The 15,873-nt window shown below is 43.6% G+C and overlaps 1 protein-coding gene across 1 annotated transcript in view; it reads left to right on the top strand.

The window, feature by feature from the left end:
• The window catches only part of adcy1a (adenylate cyclase 1a), a 67,700-nt gene that overhangs the window by 38,157 nt on the left and 13,670 nt on the right, over nt 1-15,873 (top strand). Inside the window, exons 6-12 of the mRNA XM_036521138.1 lie at nt 3,090-3,248; nt 3,595-3,736; nt 6,450-6,605; nt 8,876-9,070; nt 11,099-11,196; nt 11,302-11,386; nt 15,436-15,525. Coding sequence (XP_036377031.1) covers nt 3,090-3,248; nt 3,595-3,736; nt 6,450-6,605; nt 8,876-9,070; nt 11,099-11,196; nt 11,302-11,386; nt 15,436-15,525 — 925 coding nt within the window. The remainder of the gene's footprint in view (nt 1-3,089; nt 3,249-3,594; nt 3,737-6,449; nt 6,606-8,875; nt 9,071-11,098; nt 11,197-11,301; nt 11,387-15,435; nt 15,526-15,873) is intronic.

The following is a 15,873-nucleotide window of genomic DNA, read 5'->3' on the forward strand; positions in this document are numbered from 1 at the left end:
GACATAGACAATGCTATTCTTATGTAAAAAATAGGTCACTTGAAGCCATACATGGAGAAAATATTGCATGTGCTTTTCCCCTGTCCTTCGTGAGATCATTATGTCAGATTACAATCAAAATTCATACATGCTTTTTAGCATGGTCCCTGACCACCTACATGAGCCTTTGAGTTTCTACACTGTATAAGCATTTTCTTTTCTCTGGGGTTTGAAGTCATTTGACTGTTCTACTGCATTGAATTAAATCACCTCATTGCTCATTTCTTTCTATTATCTTTCCTCTTATACAACATTCTGAAAGAGTCTGTGTCTTAATCTTCCAGCTCTTTTTTAAATATCAATATCAGTATCGAGAGTTATAAAGTAATTTGAAGTGACTGCATCAGTGCTCTGTACTACAAACTTGGCACGATGGACATGTTTAAAAAATCATGTTAGATCGTAGCAGAAACACCCAAATGTTGCCAAGTGGAAAATGTTTCTGCAAATGATATGTAAATGGACTGAGAAGAGCTTAAAGTTGGTAATTATTTCAAAAGGCAACCCAGGCATAAGAATCACTTCAGAGGAATGGCAGCCTAATGCATCTCTCCACTAGTGGCCTGCATAACAACAGTGTGGATTTGAAAATCTCATTTGACAGTAAAAAAAATACATTTTAATGCTCATCTCTGAAGCATGAAACCATTTGTCTTATTTGCATGGTGTGCTGCATAATCTGAAAATGACTTCACACATGAATGATCTGTATTCACAATGTCCTCCACAAACAGACATGCCCAGCCTGAGCGCTCACCTATTGTCCATGCAAAGTGCAGTGCACTGTGGCAGTCTGATCAAGGCAGCTCAGAGTAAGAAGCTGTGGTCCAACTGACCAATAAAAGCTTTTCACAGATTAAGGTGGCTATGGTCCATCTGGCCAATTGAGGACCTTCATAGAGTAAGTTGTGGCTGTGGTCTAACAGGCCTATTGAAGACCATTGCTCAGTAATGCCTAGCAGTGGTAGGTAGGGTCCCAGTGGAATGCATCAGAAAGTCCTGAGGACACAAAAAGAGACAATTTTGTGTTGTGGCATAATGGATTTTCAGGTCACTGGACAGCAATGGCCAAAACATTATGCACCTACGAAGGACAGTTTCTGATGGTAGTTTCACTCAGTAAAGGGATAGTACTAGACCACAGTGAATTTGTCATCAGAATATAGCAGCAAACTGTGTGAAATATGCATTAAAGTGATTTCAGTATCAATTGAATATTTTCAGTTGTAAAAATAGCACTAACCATGTGCATATTCATAGGACTTTCTTTAACTGCAGTGTTGGGAAGGCGCACACAGTCTTTAATCTTCAGTTTTAATCCTTAAGCTATGCAACGACAGCACTACGAGTGAAAGGATGGGGGGGAAATATTTTTAAAAATGTACAGAACTGTGTGAATGTGGTAGAGATCCCCTCTTCCCACGTCCCCCATCTCAGTCACCTGCATTCGCTCTCACGACAATGGAAGAGAGAGGATTGATTTGCGGTACAGTGTTGTATTTTCAGCAAAGGCTATGGTCTTTTTTGTCACATTTCCTCATGTTTTTTTTTCTGTAGATGTAACAGTTTGCCCCTCTTATCAATGGTGACAGTCGCTGAGTGCTTTAATCGCAGTCTGCTCATTTCTGGCTGGTTGAAATCCCTCGTTTCAGGATGATCGGCAGATTTCTCTCTTTTTCTTTGAAGTCGTGTTCCCTTCTGCTTGCAGCTTTGCATATAGACAGTGGAAGAGGGACTAAAGAAGTCTTTAAAATCCAAAGTACCAGTGATTTCCTTCCTCCACCTTATCTCCTCAAAGCACATGCACTTGCAGTAGGAAAAAAAATGGGAGAAAGGTTAAAACCCGTTTTTTTCTTAGTACCTTGTTCCTTATTCTGGAAAGGAAAGAGGCAGAAGTAACGGTTTCTATTTTCGAAAAGAACGTGGGTTTTTCTACCAAGCAGGTGTCCTTAACCCATTGTTAACTTTGCATATTCTGGAAAGAACACCTTGTAACATAAGTCCTCTCTGCCCCACCCCAAGTCACAACCACCCCCATCACCCCTGTCAAATCATATCATAATGTGAATATAATGTGAATGTTTAATTCTTTCATGAGAGAAACATAAAGAAGGTGTTTACATAACGGTGGTTACATAAAGAAAACAATTATTGGATTGTTGACTCTGTGATGTAGTCACTATGATGTATGGTAGTGTGTGTATTTGGCTTCCCTTAATTTCTAGGCTGTCTAGTCAGGTTCCCCAGGTAACTTGTGATAGCGCTTGAATAGTGTTATACTCACTCACTGGTCTGGGAGTGCTTTTAGGCCAGTCTGACAGTGTTGCTCATTTAACTTGAACGGATACACTTCTGTTCATTTGTGCTGGCAGTTGGTCTGGATAAGAGTGTTTGCTAAATGAACATAATGTAATGTAGCTGTTTCAAGATGACAATGTCCAAAGCCTCTACCAAAAATGATCTTAGAAATGCATTCAGCATGAGCCATGAGCAGGCCTGGGTGTGGTGCAGTGTCTGTATGCTTCCCTCCACCCTGGTCCTGCAAGGCCCCAATCAAGCACTCAGCCTCTGGTTAAACAAATTGTACTGTCAGAACAGACGAACTTCCCTTCCATGTTCTTAGAGTGGTAGATGTGGCGACTTAAAGAGGAAAGACCCTCTGGACCCTGAGCCTCCAGGGCTGGGGGTTGAAGCTGGGCTGTGGTGGGTGGTTCACGTGCTTCGTCTCTTCCACCCCCCTCTTGAAGCTGTATGTGTGAGAAGCCATGGTGCAACTGACCAATCAAAGGCCCTCAGAGACTAAGGTGTGGGTGTGTGGGTGTGGTCCATCTGACCAATCTGGGACCTTCACAGAATAAGTCATGGCTATGGTCTAACAGGCCTTTTGAAGACCATTGCACAGTAATGCCTAGCTTTGATCATAAAAGTGCTGTGGACACACTCTCAGAAAAAGGGCAGAATTCTGTATTGTGACGTTCGATTTCAGGGGTTGAGCTGGGCCATGGTGTGGGCGGTTCACCCATTTCATCTCTCCCTCCGTCCTCCTGCAGCTCGGTGGCAGAGGCTACGGAAGTGGACCTGAACATGCGGGTAGGGCTCCACACTGGCCGGGTGCTCTGTGGGGTGCTGGGGCTTCGGAAATGGCAGTACGATGTCTGGTCCAATGATGTGACGCTGGCCAATGTGATGGAAGCCGGTGGACTTCCGGGGTAAGTACACTCCTCACCAGATGGCTAAAAGATTTTTCTCTCTAATAGTAATAGTAGTAGTAGTTTTAGTAGTAGTGTACCTGTATTAGCACTGTAGTAGTGGTGTTATGCTTTTGTTGTAACACTTGTTTAGTACAGTACAGTATTTTTCAGGTTCTGCTGCATATATATTGGGTTTAATATTATCACACAAAAGCTGGTTGCTAAGATACAGTTCAATATCTTAAACTGAACAGTTTACGATCAAGTTCAGTTACAGTATGTTAATCATTAACATTTAAATGTAAAGGTTCTACTGGAGAGCTCTGAATGGTGTTGTCCTGTTCTCTCCACGGCCCCTCCGTAGGAAGGTGCACATCACCAGGACCACCCTGGAGTGCCTCAACGGGGACTATGAGGTGGAGCCGGGCTACGGCCATGAGAGGAACGCCTTTCTCCAGAAGCACCACATCGAGACCTTCTTCATCGTGCCCTCTCACCGGCGGAAGGTAGGAGAGGCTGTAGCCCTGCATTCGCATCGATCGGAGGCAGCTGGTTGGTATCTCAATGGTGTCCAGCGTTCCCCACGTATCGGCATTGCTTCTACACCGTTCACTTTATTTATTTTACCGGGAAATCATCACCTCAGTTCACCTCTGTAGTAGATTTTATTTAATTCTGTTTCATTTTGATTTTTTTCCCTCAAAACACTGCCTTTCCAAAATCAAATACATGTACCTTTCCTCTGCCTTTATCTGTCATCCCCCATTGTGCAGTAAATATGTGGAGAGCAGAAGTTAAGCCTGCGGAATGAGGCGTGAGCTTGGGAGAACAAATTTTAAGGGGCGTCTGAGGACAGCGGCTGTGACAGGTTGATATTGGTCTTCCTCTCAGCACAAAGGGATGACAGTGAGGCCGTCAGGGCTGTAAATAGCTCCCCTGTCCCCCCCCTACTCACCCCCTCCCTGCACTGTCCAAACCCTTTCACTCCTCATCATAGAGGCGTGTTGCCCGTCCGCCAGGATGATGGAGGATTGGGAGTACATTTCGCGCTCACTTCCTCACAGTCTGTGATTGATCAGGAGGTGCTCTCCAATAGTATGCTACAGTGGGTAGAGTGTATTGTATTGCCCAGCTCATAAATATTACAGCTCTTCATAGATATCTCACCCCTGAGCTAGCCTCCAGAATGGCTGGGGTCATATTGTTTTTGCGTATATCAGTATTAGGCTTCCCTTTCAGAATAGCTAAAAGACTCTTGATCAAGTTAATATTTTTCTTTCTAATAGTAATAGTAGTAGTAGTTGTAGTAGTGATTTAGCTGTATTAGTACAGTAGTTGTTATCCTTTTGTAACACTTGTTAAGCACAGTACTGTATTTTTTCAGGTACTGCTGCATATATATTAGGTTTACTATTATTACACAAAAGCTGGTTGCTAAGATACAGTAAGGTTCAGTGACAGTATGTTAAATAGTAACCTTTAAATGTGATGATGCATTTTTTTGGTCATACAGTATTTGGTTAGAATTTTTTGCTAATCCTAATCCTCATTCCTCCATCTCATCTGAGCCACTGGTTACCTTAGATACCAAAGATTCCAGTTCATTCAATATGAAGGATTATAGTTTAAATACATCAAAGGCTGTTTTTGGAGAAATTAAACATTTTACAGCTCTCAACAAGTGTCTAAGGTGATATCAGTCCCGATGTGCATTGCAAAGATTTTTTTTTTTTGGAATGCTTTTTATAATCCACTTATAGGGATTTGTCAAATTAAATGATTTCACATCAGTGGAACTGCTGAAATAAATCAAATTGATTCATACCATCTTTTACTTATTTTATCTTGTGCTCATTCTCGTGCATTAAATTAATGTTCTTTTATATATGTCCTACTGGTCATCATATTTTGCTACGGCCATTTACACTATAAAATCCAGCCGTGAAGAATTCTCATTTCTACCATCACCGTCCAGTCAGTGACTGGCTATGAGGCCGAATGGTATTCAGAGCACAGTACAAAAACTATTTGTGCAAGACCGTGCTCAGTGAATGTGCTTCTCATTAGTAGCGGATTAGCTGGGATTTTGTGTGGAGAACACGTTTTGGACGGTGTGAGCATTAGCCGTTGCCGTTCTTTTCGGTCAGAGCTGCTAGAGTCCCGCTGGGACAGCCTAGCGTGGGCGCAACGGCGGCACTGTCCTAAAAAAGAAGCAGAGTGTTTGTCTGCTCCTTCATCCCTAAGCGGTCATTACCCTGCTCGTATAAACGCAATGCCACGCTCTGCAGCAAGCCTGAAATAGCAGCCGCAACGCAGCCACCACGGTTTGGTCGGTGTGAGGAGCCGCAGAGGGCTGGAAATGTCATTTCTGCTGAGGGTGACCAGATGAACTTTGATACCTCGGTTGGCTGAGGTTTGCTGTGTTCGGAGGTGCACCATACTGGTGAAAGCTGGAAAACCTATTCCAACCATTATGTATACTTAAAAGATCCATAACATAACATTACTGGCATTTAGCAGATGCTCTTATCCAGAGAGACTTACATTGGTTACAGTTTTTTTATCTACAATGTTACCCATTTATACAGCTGGGTATTTACTGAGGCAATTGTGGGTTAAGTACCTTTCCCAGGCAGCAGTGCACCAGCGGAATATATGGTCGTGTATGTACTTTAATGACTTCCCATAGTTTTCCAGGCTGTCTAGTTTCAGGTTAGCACTGGTTAACTTGTCGTAATGCTTGAATAGTGTTGTGCAATCCCTTGCTGGTCTGGGACTATTGTCAGCCTGGTCTGATACTGTTGCTCAGTAACTTGGATGGATACACTTCTGTTCTGTTGTGCTAGAAGTCTCTCTGGATAAGAGCATCTACCAAATGAATGTAATGTAATGTAATGTAATGTAATGTAATGGATTCAATGTTTGTTCTGCTGCTTCTCTCTGGCTGCTTTTCCTGTGGATGGCTATGTATCACTGTTTCCATATATCCATATCTAAGAGGCTCTCTCATGGTTTGCATCAAGCCTAGATGACTGTTTATCCACAGATTCAGTGCACAACAGATAAGACGAATTAAAGGGATGGAATAATGCTAAAAAAAAACCTTTTGCATGTGCCTGTTTGACCTAATTTTGTGCGTTCCTAGAAATCAAATGATGCTAAGTCCATTAAACGCCATCTGTATCTCTCTCTCCCCTCTTTTTTATTTTGTTATGGCAGATATTCCCTGGATTAATACTCTCAGATATAAAACCTGCCAAACGGATGAAATTCAAAACCGTGTGCTACTTACTGGTGCAGCTCATGCACTGCCGCAAGATGTTCAAGGCCGAGATCCCCTTCTCCAACGTCATGACCTGCGAGGACGACGACAAGGTGTGACACCGGCCAGCTGTTCCTTATGACTACCTGTGCGTCTGTGTACATGTACATGCATGGCTGTGTATGGGTGTGTGTGTGTATGCGTGCATGTGTGCGTGTGTGCTTGCATGCGTGTTTCTCCAGTCTGGGGAATAATGTGTTTAAGCGTTTAAGCATTCATTTGATGCCCCGGAGCTGATGGAGTGCAATCCTGCCCTGTTGATGCTGTCCTAATCTGGCTGAGAGATTTAAATCTAACCAACTGCTCATTGCGTTAAGCGCACAGGGATTGCACTGCTACTTGGCTGAAAGGAATGCAATACATATCGTGCCCAATTTTGAACGCGCTCCAGGCCTCTCTGTCCCTCTCTTGCACACACACACACACACACACACACACAAGCATTCACACACAAATGCACGCACACACACAACCTCTCTCTGTCTGTCTGTCTGTTTGTTTCTCTGTTTCACCATTACCACCACCACGATTTGGAAGCATAACAGGATAGCAGTATCAGTTCTGTAGTTACTGGTGGGTACGTGAGTGAAACTCCATGCGTGCCAGAGACTAGCTTAGCTTCAGTGGGAAAAAAAAGCTATTTCATATCATTTTCTAAATGAGCTCAGTTTAGCATAAGCTGCTTATTGGGTGTGGAAACATTGTTTGTTGATGATCAGCTGATTATGACACTTATGTATGATGCCAGGCATTACATCAAACAAGGGAAAGGCATGGAGCTCATAGTTACAAGTCCAAGGTCACGTATGCCGAGAAACGCTGGCATTGTGCGCTGTGTGCTTGGTGGCCGTCTTACTGCCGCCATTTTGTTAGCATTAGTTTGTGCCATAAGCCAAAAAGGAGAGCACAAAGTATAAGGCGTGGTGATTTTCCAGTATTGGAAGGTTTTCCATAATCAGCAATGGATTCTCAGAGATGCTTGATAAAATAAAACCTACACAACTAGCAAAACAGAGAAGTCTGGAAAGAGAGCTTGGCTATGTGCATTGTGATCTACAGTATGTGCTGTCTGTGTTGAGAGCAGTTTCGCTGATCATCAGAGCGGGGAAAGTAGCCACGCCCGACTCCAGTATATTTGATAGGATTGGCGGCCAATGGCAGAGAAAACACAGATGTCCTCTTCCGGCGGCAATGTTGCGCTAATGCAGCGGAACAGTAAACTTCCGATTCCGTCCAAATCCCATTTGGGATTGATTAGCTCGGTTCTTCTGTCGCAGGCCATGTGTGCTGCTATCCTAGAATTCCCCCCTCCCCCATTTATATCATATGAAAATTTCATCCAAACACACAATTTCAACAGTTAAAGGCCAATGATCGGGCCATCTTATTTCCATACTTCCTTAATCTGGTGAGAACGGTCCGTTCCTCGCTGCTGCGGTCTGTGTCAAAAAAAAAAAAACACAGTTGAGGCAATTTTAATGCAGTGCTCCTTATCCTGCAACGGTTTCTGGCAATCCATGTGTCCACCGCAGCATTTAAAGCCAAGGTACGTCTAGTCCCCCTCAGAGCCAGTACTGAGGACAGTCTGCTCCCACTGTTCCAGACGGTTTATTGATGCGGTTACCTCCGAGCGAGTTATAGTGAAAGGGAAAAAAAGTAGTTCTCGTCTAAGAATATGGCGTGCGTGCGTGCAGGGGGAATTGTCATTTAGTGGCTCTGATATAATGGCATTAATGTCCTCATTCTGCTTTCGGTTAATGAGATTGAGCGAGAGGCTCATTTTCCGGCATTTTCACACATGAACGGCGAGGATTCCGCATTTTAATTCACACAACAGCGTCGGTCGCGTGGATGAGTCGTGGCATTTGTTCTCAGTTTTCCTCAAACCAGTAAAATTTCAAATAACTTGCTTGTTCCCCTTATTTGTTATGTGCACCCCCTGTTTTAAACTAAAAGGATGTTAATGGTATCATTAGGCAGATTTAGCCTCCCTGGCTAAAATGCTTCTGCTAGCCATGTTATCACCCAGCACTTTCTACTCTCTAGAGCACCGATTCTCAATCCTACTCCTGGGGGGCCCCTGCTCTGCACGTTTTCCATCTTTCCCTGCCCTACCTACCGAACTGAACTCATCAGTGGCAATTTTGATTAACTGAGCACACCTGATTTAATCAAGAGCATGTTAATCACACGAATCAGGTGTGTTTGAAGCAAGGGTAGATAGAAGATATGCAGGACAGTGGGCCTCCAGAAGTAGGATTGAGAAACACTGCTCTAGAGGAAACTTAACTCCCTGCCCTGCCCTGCCTTGCTCTTCCCACAGCGAAGAGCGCTCCGTACGGCCTCGGAGAAGCTGCGGAACCGCACCTCCTTCTCCGCCAGTGTGGTCCACAACTCTCCCGGGACGCGGGTCAACCGCTACATCAGCCGGCTGATCGAGGCGCGTCAGACCGAGTCAGAGACAGCCGACCTCCACTTCGTCACGCTGATGTACAAGCGCGCTGAGCGCGAGAGGAAGGTGAGTCTCCACGCTGCCGCTGTCACGTGTGTCCCCCGCGTGGCCTCAGATGTCCCTTGGTTTTTTAAAACAAGCCAAACCGAATGATCCGGCCTCTGCACTGTGCGCCACTCTCCGTATGCTGTAGGAGTGGAAAAACTAACCACATCAACATTGTATGACCACCACGTGTGTGTGGAATGTGCTTGTGATTCGTGTGCTGTGTAAGCCTGCTTGTTTGCAGTAGCGGTGTGTGGAGTGAGTTGGTGATTTGCGCCCTCTGTTTGCGCTGGGAGTTTGTGGAATGTGTTACTGATTTGTGTGCTGTGTAAGCCTGCTTGTTTGCGTTAGCAGTGTGTGGAATGTGTTGGTGATTTGTGTTCTGTCTTAGCCTGCTTATTTGTGCTGGCAATGTGTGGAGCGCGTTGGTGATTTGTGTGTTTAAGCTGCGTGTAAGCTGCTGGGAGTGTGTGGAATGTGCTGGTGATTTGTGTGCTGTGTTTGTGCTAGCAGTTGTGTGGAATGTGCTGGTGATTTGTGCACTGTGTTACGCTGGTTTTTCATGCCGGCGGCGTGTGGAATGTATTGGTGAGTTGTGCTCTGTGTTTGCATTGGGTGTGTGTGGAAAGCGTTAGTGATCTTTGTGCTGTGTAAGCCTGCTTGTTTGCGCCAGTGGTGTGTGGAAGATGAATAGCTTTTCCAGCCCATTATTTCTGTGTTCGTTTGTGTGGCGCCGCAGCCTGCGAGCTCTGATCTCTGTGTGCTGTGAAGACAGAAAAGACGGCAGGGATCACGCAGGGCAGGGCGTGGCGTGGCGGGCTCAGAGAGAGGCAGCCCTCCCGACCCACGGCTGCCAGCTGTAATCATCTGAAAGACCCCCCCCCCCCCCCCCCCCCCTTTGGCCCCTGCGCCTTAGCAAAAACAGGAACGAAGACTGAGATTTGGGTTATTACAGCTGTGTGAGAAGGAGGCCTCCACCCTGGGACTGAGGCACACACACTGTATGTACGTGTGTGTGTGTGTGTGTGTGTGTGTGTGTGTATATGTAGGAACAGTGTATGTGGAGCAATGACTGTATGCGTGACAGTGTGTAGGTGTAATGTATGCTTATGTGTGTGTGTGTGTGTGTGTATGTGTGTGTGTGTGTGTGTGTGTGTGTGTGTGTATGTGTGTGTGTGTGTGTGTGTGTGTATATGTATGTGTAGGGACTGTGTATGTAGGGAAATTACTGTGTGTGTGTGTGTGTGTGTGTTTGTGTGTGTGTGTGTATGTGTGTGTGCACGCGCACATGTTCTGTGTATGAATGTGATTTGTCTGTGTGCGTGTGAGTGTTCTATGCACAAATGTGTGTTATTGTGTGTGTGTGTGTGTGTGTGTGTGTGTGTGTGTGTGTGTGTGAGAGAAAGAGAGATAAAGGGAGGGACTCTGCATGTGGGGAAATGACTGTGCGTGACAGTGTATAGGTTTGCTGTATGTGTGTGTGTGAGAGAGAGGGAGTGGGAGAGAGAGGGGTAGGGACTATGCAGCAAATTGACTGTATGCATGACAGTGTGTGACAGAGGGATTGAAAGAGATAGAGGCAGTTTGTGTGCATGGCAGCTGTGCGCGTGTGAGACCTTGTGCGTGTTTATGGAAGACAGATGAGTGTTTATGTCAGCTGGACCTTGCTTCTCATAGGGTTATGTTTGTGAAAACGTGAGACAGAGACTCTGTGTACATTAACTACTGACCACTGAGCTACTGAAGGATGTGGTTGAGTTTGTGAAAGTGATTTTAAACATTCTTCAGAGGTTTTTGTATGCCCATGTTTGTGTCTTTGTTCAGGTGTGTACAAGAGCATGTGTGCCTGGGGGGGGGGGGGGGGGGTGTATTGGTTTACATCATTATCCCAAAACCATGTCACAGACATGAACTGAAGACCTGTGCCTACTGAATACAGGTTACTGAAGGAGCTTGCTCTAAGTTCACTGTTGTGAATCGCCATCACCTCTTTCAAATGTCTGTTTAACCCAAAGCCCTGCTTTTCTCTTTCCATCTCTCTCACTACAGTACCACCAGATTCACGATGAGCACTTCACCAGCGCCGTGGTTCTCTCTCTAATCCTTGCTGCCTTATTTGGTCTTGTCTACCTTCTAATAATACCACAGTATGTACCTATACTGCCTGCCACAGGTCTCTGATTCTCTGTTCATCTACCCTAAAGCTTTATAACCGACGTGCACTAACTCTCCCCTTCTGTGCTGATCTCCAGGGGTACGGTTGTGCTAGTCCTCTTGGTGTTCTGCATATGCTTCCATGCTGCCTGTATTATGTACCTGCATGTCACTAGTGTACAGGTAATGCCTGCTTCCTTTATACAAACTTATTTTCCTGTTTAGAACTGGCTAATATATTCTTTTTTTTCTGAGTGAATTACTAATTTGCTGATGCATACTGGTAATACATAATCAAAGTAATTTTTTAGATTTCAAACAGGCAATTTTTTAATTTTCAGTTGCATTTAAAACATTCTTTTTTAATGCTGATTTCTTTGCTCACCTACAAGGTATGAGTGCTGTTTTCAATTATTTTAATGCATGATTTTATATTTATGATTTTTATACTTACACACATGTGCACTGAACATTAATAATTATTTACTTAATTATTCTGCCTGGTATGGCATGGTCAAAAGGCAGCTGATGGTACTGAGATTAAATTCCATTTTCTTTTGTCAACCAGAACATAAGATTCCTTACAAACATAAAATGAAAAACACTTTTTTTAATTCGTAATGATAGTGCAGCGTCTTTTTACAGCTGACATAGAATATTATACCATGTTTTTTTTTTTTCTCAAATTAGATGCATTATCATTGTCAGCCATATTAATATGCTACAACTATTTATAAATGCTTTATTAATTAGTAGTGCCATCCACCAAACAGTGATGTTTTGCTTTCAGAAGGCCTGATAAAGGAATTCTTAAGGTACCTTTGCATATGACTAATAAATCTCCATTTTGCCACCAGCTGCTGAGCTCATGTATGGACACTTGTTTACTCTTTTTCTTTTTAGATTATTGTCATTTAGCAGATATTCTTATCTAGAGCTAATTACATACAGTAAGCTGCCTACCACTACCACACACTGCTGTCCCACACCACAGTTCATTTGTTTATTTGAATAAACTGAAACACTGTATCGGAGAAAAATGACAGCCAAATTCTGTCCTTGTCCACCTCATTCATATTAAACATGTAAACACTATTCATTCGGCTTTTCAGGACAAATCACACACGTATTGGCCCAGGGTCTATTTCGATAAAATCCAGAAGTATTTCTGTGGGGGGAAAGAATCTGTATCTTTTTTCCCTTATATCCTGAAGCTCAGAGAGATTTCTTTTTGAGCCTGTGATGAACCCGATAATTGAACGAGACTGCGGATGGTTGAAAATGCAGCGGGTGTGCCGGAATTGACTGCACAGTCAATTTCATTCCCCTGAGCGGCAGCAGAATCGTAGATCTCAGCTCTAACTGCGCCATGCTGGAGACATGGATATTAGCTGGCCCACATTCACACAAATTTCTCTTTCGATGCATGGTTTCTTTACAGCAGATTTATCTATAGTTTTGGCACATATATAGTAAAGACTAAAGACGTGTGCTTCAAAAGTGTTCTGAGTCTATGGGAACTGGAAAGCGCCTGTGGCTGCCCCCGCATCATCCTCCACCCCAGTGGGTGGCGCTGTTGTGGCAGCTTTAACAAAATCTGCTTTTCTGGTATGAGTTAGAGGAAAACCCATAGGCATGTCAGAGAGGATTGGAGCTCAGACATTTTGTACTGCATAACCAGACAGTTGTTCATTTGTGGTGTGTAGGAAATACAGTATATATTTTGACAGTGGAGTGTTTTCTGGCTTGATGTACACAATTACATCAAATTCTTACAAAAAATTTTGGAACTGCATAAAGTTATCTATTAACTGGCATTTTAGAATGATTGGATCATAATGCATTCTGTGGAATCACACTGAGGACAGAATTATGAAATGAACTTTCAAAGACATAATTTCACATTCTACTTGTGGAAGCCTCTTTGACAGGCAACAGTCAAAAGGCATCTACCATCTTCTTTGCTTTCATATTGCCAATTTTCCATTCACAAAAGAAACCCCAGTATTTTAGTCATTAATTTAATCAGTTTGATCCAACATATTCAGTGAATTCCAGCAACGTCTCAAAGCACTGCCAGAGAGGAATGTTTCTGGATTTTTATTACTTTGATGTTGCATTTTACTTCAGTGCGTACATCAATAGGTCAAAGACAGTAAACAGATGCTTAAGGCTACATATGGGCTAGGGGGTTCATTTAACTGGTAAATGAGCAGACACCAGTTTTTATAGGAGAGTGGTTGGTAAAATGGCCTTACCAGCATTTTACATGCTGTGGGACCCTGTATAAGGCATGCCAAAAGACCATATATGGGACCCTGAAGTGACAAATCATAGAATGGTCCAAGGAAACAAACCCCACCCCATTCACCTAGTCACTGTGTCTGTCCCACAGCATGTGGTACTCAACCAATCAAAAAAAGCTGACAGACTCCTGGCTCATACGTGGGCAATCCTGGACTGAATCACAACTTTCAGGGGCTGATGTGGGTGACCTTTGAATGAAAAGCAGCAGTGTAGAATAGTGGTAAGGAGCAGGGCTTGTAACCAAAAAGTTGCCAGTCCCACTGGGGCACTGTTGTTGTACCCTTGGGGAAGGCACTTAACACACAATTGCCTCAGTAAATATCCAGCTGTATAAATGGATAACATGTAAAAGCTGTAACCTGTGTAAGTCGCAATGGATAAGAGTATCTGCTAAATGACAATAATGTGGTATAATGTTAAGAGCATACATCAACACCTCAGCATTCTGATGCCACTGAAAAGACCTAACTAAGAAAGTAGCGGGTTGGTTGAGGGGCAGCCCAGTAGGAGTGTGTGTCATCTGACCTGCTTGCTCAGCAAGGCAGACAAAGTGGGGATCGTAGCTCCTCCTCATGCAGCACAGCATGGACCAGTGTGCTCTACCAAACATGGGTTACATGCCTAGCCATACTTATCATAAACCCTGTTATAATGACCAGCAGGGGAAGGAGCTAGCAGGCGCCTTCTAATCTTCAGCATTCCTCAGCCGCATTGCATCATGGGTGATAGAGGCTAATATGCATGGTCTTCCAAGCTAACACAAGGAACAAAGGCAGAGTAGCCAGCAGCCCTGCTGTAAGCAGGGTGACACCAGGTGACACTGTGGCAATCCTAAAACATGCAGCCTGACTGTAACTGATCAACATATGTCAAGCTGAGGGAGGAGGGGGAAAATTGGGTTGGGCAGCCAAAAATAAAAATGACCTCTGGGGAAAGGGAGTTCCAGCGGGGGGGTAAATTAATAATGTTGTTGTCGAGAGGATGATGAAATAGGATTAAAGTATCATAGCTGTAATTAATTAAAGACACCTCAAGGAACAATAAAAGGATGCATTGTGGTGTGATTATACCTCCTGGTCACAGGATGGCGATCAAGGCACAAATGCCTTAAAGCATACTCCATAAAGGCATGCAAACTACATGCAAAGCAGCAGGAAAACCTGACATGCATTAAGTAAAGAAGTGTATTTTTTTGTATGTGTGTGTCTGTGTGCATGTGTGAGTGGACAATAAAGCCACAGTAATAAGGAATACTAGCGATATCAAAAAGCAATATAAAAGTCATACATAATGTAATATGTATGTAATACCTCAAATAACATGTTTTTTTTGGTTCAGCACTGTGCAGTCCCTTGGACTTATTACAATGGTGGGCTTATTACATTCTCTGTCCTTCTCCTGTTTTTATATTTGTTATTAAAAATATCCCTGGGATTTCCCTCATCTACAGAAAGGTTTTTCTTTCATTTAGAAGAACAGCAAAATTCATGTCTCAATGTCTATACTGTACACGTATTTTGATTCATTTCCATGAAATTGGTCTTTTCACTCTATTGATTTTGTGCTGCATTGGTATGTGTTTGACACTCCAGCACCAAAACTGTAGCCATTTCTGTATACTGTGGACCACTTTCTGTAGCAGTGATACAAGGGATCTATCAGTTTAGCCTCCTATTACACACCAAAACCGGAGAATTAAATAGATTGGTTTCCCTAATGTACCATGTCAAAATGATCTGCCTCTCTCTATTTCTGTCTTTCTGTTTCTCTCTCTCTCCTTTTCTCTGCTCTCCCTTTCTGTCTGTTTCTCTCCCGCTCCTCCCCTTCTTTCTTTCTCTCTCCTTCTCTTTTTCTCTCTTTCTCACTCTCTTTCTTTCTCTCCCCCTCCCCTTCTCTCTCTCTCTCTCTCTCTCTCTCTCTCTCAGTGTTTTCCAGGTTGCCTCACCATCCGGATCAGAACAGCCCTATGTGTGCTTATAGTGCTCTTAGTCTATGCCGTAGCCCAGGGATGTGTGGTAAGTCAACGTGCCAGGCATCACAAACTCCACACAAGTGCACAACACCCCTGGAAAGCCAGTCATATGAAACATTAGCACTGCTCCTCCGATGACACTCGTCTCCCACCAGGGATGGCTGTGTTGATGGAATTGGATGCTTTGGATTTAACCCTGATATTTTACCATGGATTTCGAAGGGTGGGCTGTCAGACAATGCGTCAACTTATCCATCACTTATTTTGCTGCCTTGGTAGATGATATGCATCAAACGTACCTACAGGCTACACATCTCATTCACATTCATTTTGTTTTTTTTTCTGGGGTCTATTCCTGCCTCTTCCAGATTTTTCCCAGTTTCCCCCTACT

This window comes from Megalops cyprinoides, chromosome 2 (genome assembly GCF_013368585.1).
Source record: "Megalops cyprinoides isolate fMegCyp1 chromosome 2, fMegCyp1.pri, whole genome shotgun sequence".
Lineage (NCBI taxonomy): Eukaryota > Metazoa > Chordata > Actinopteri > Elopiformes > Megalopidae > Megalops > Megalops cyprinoides.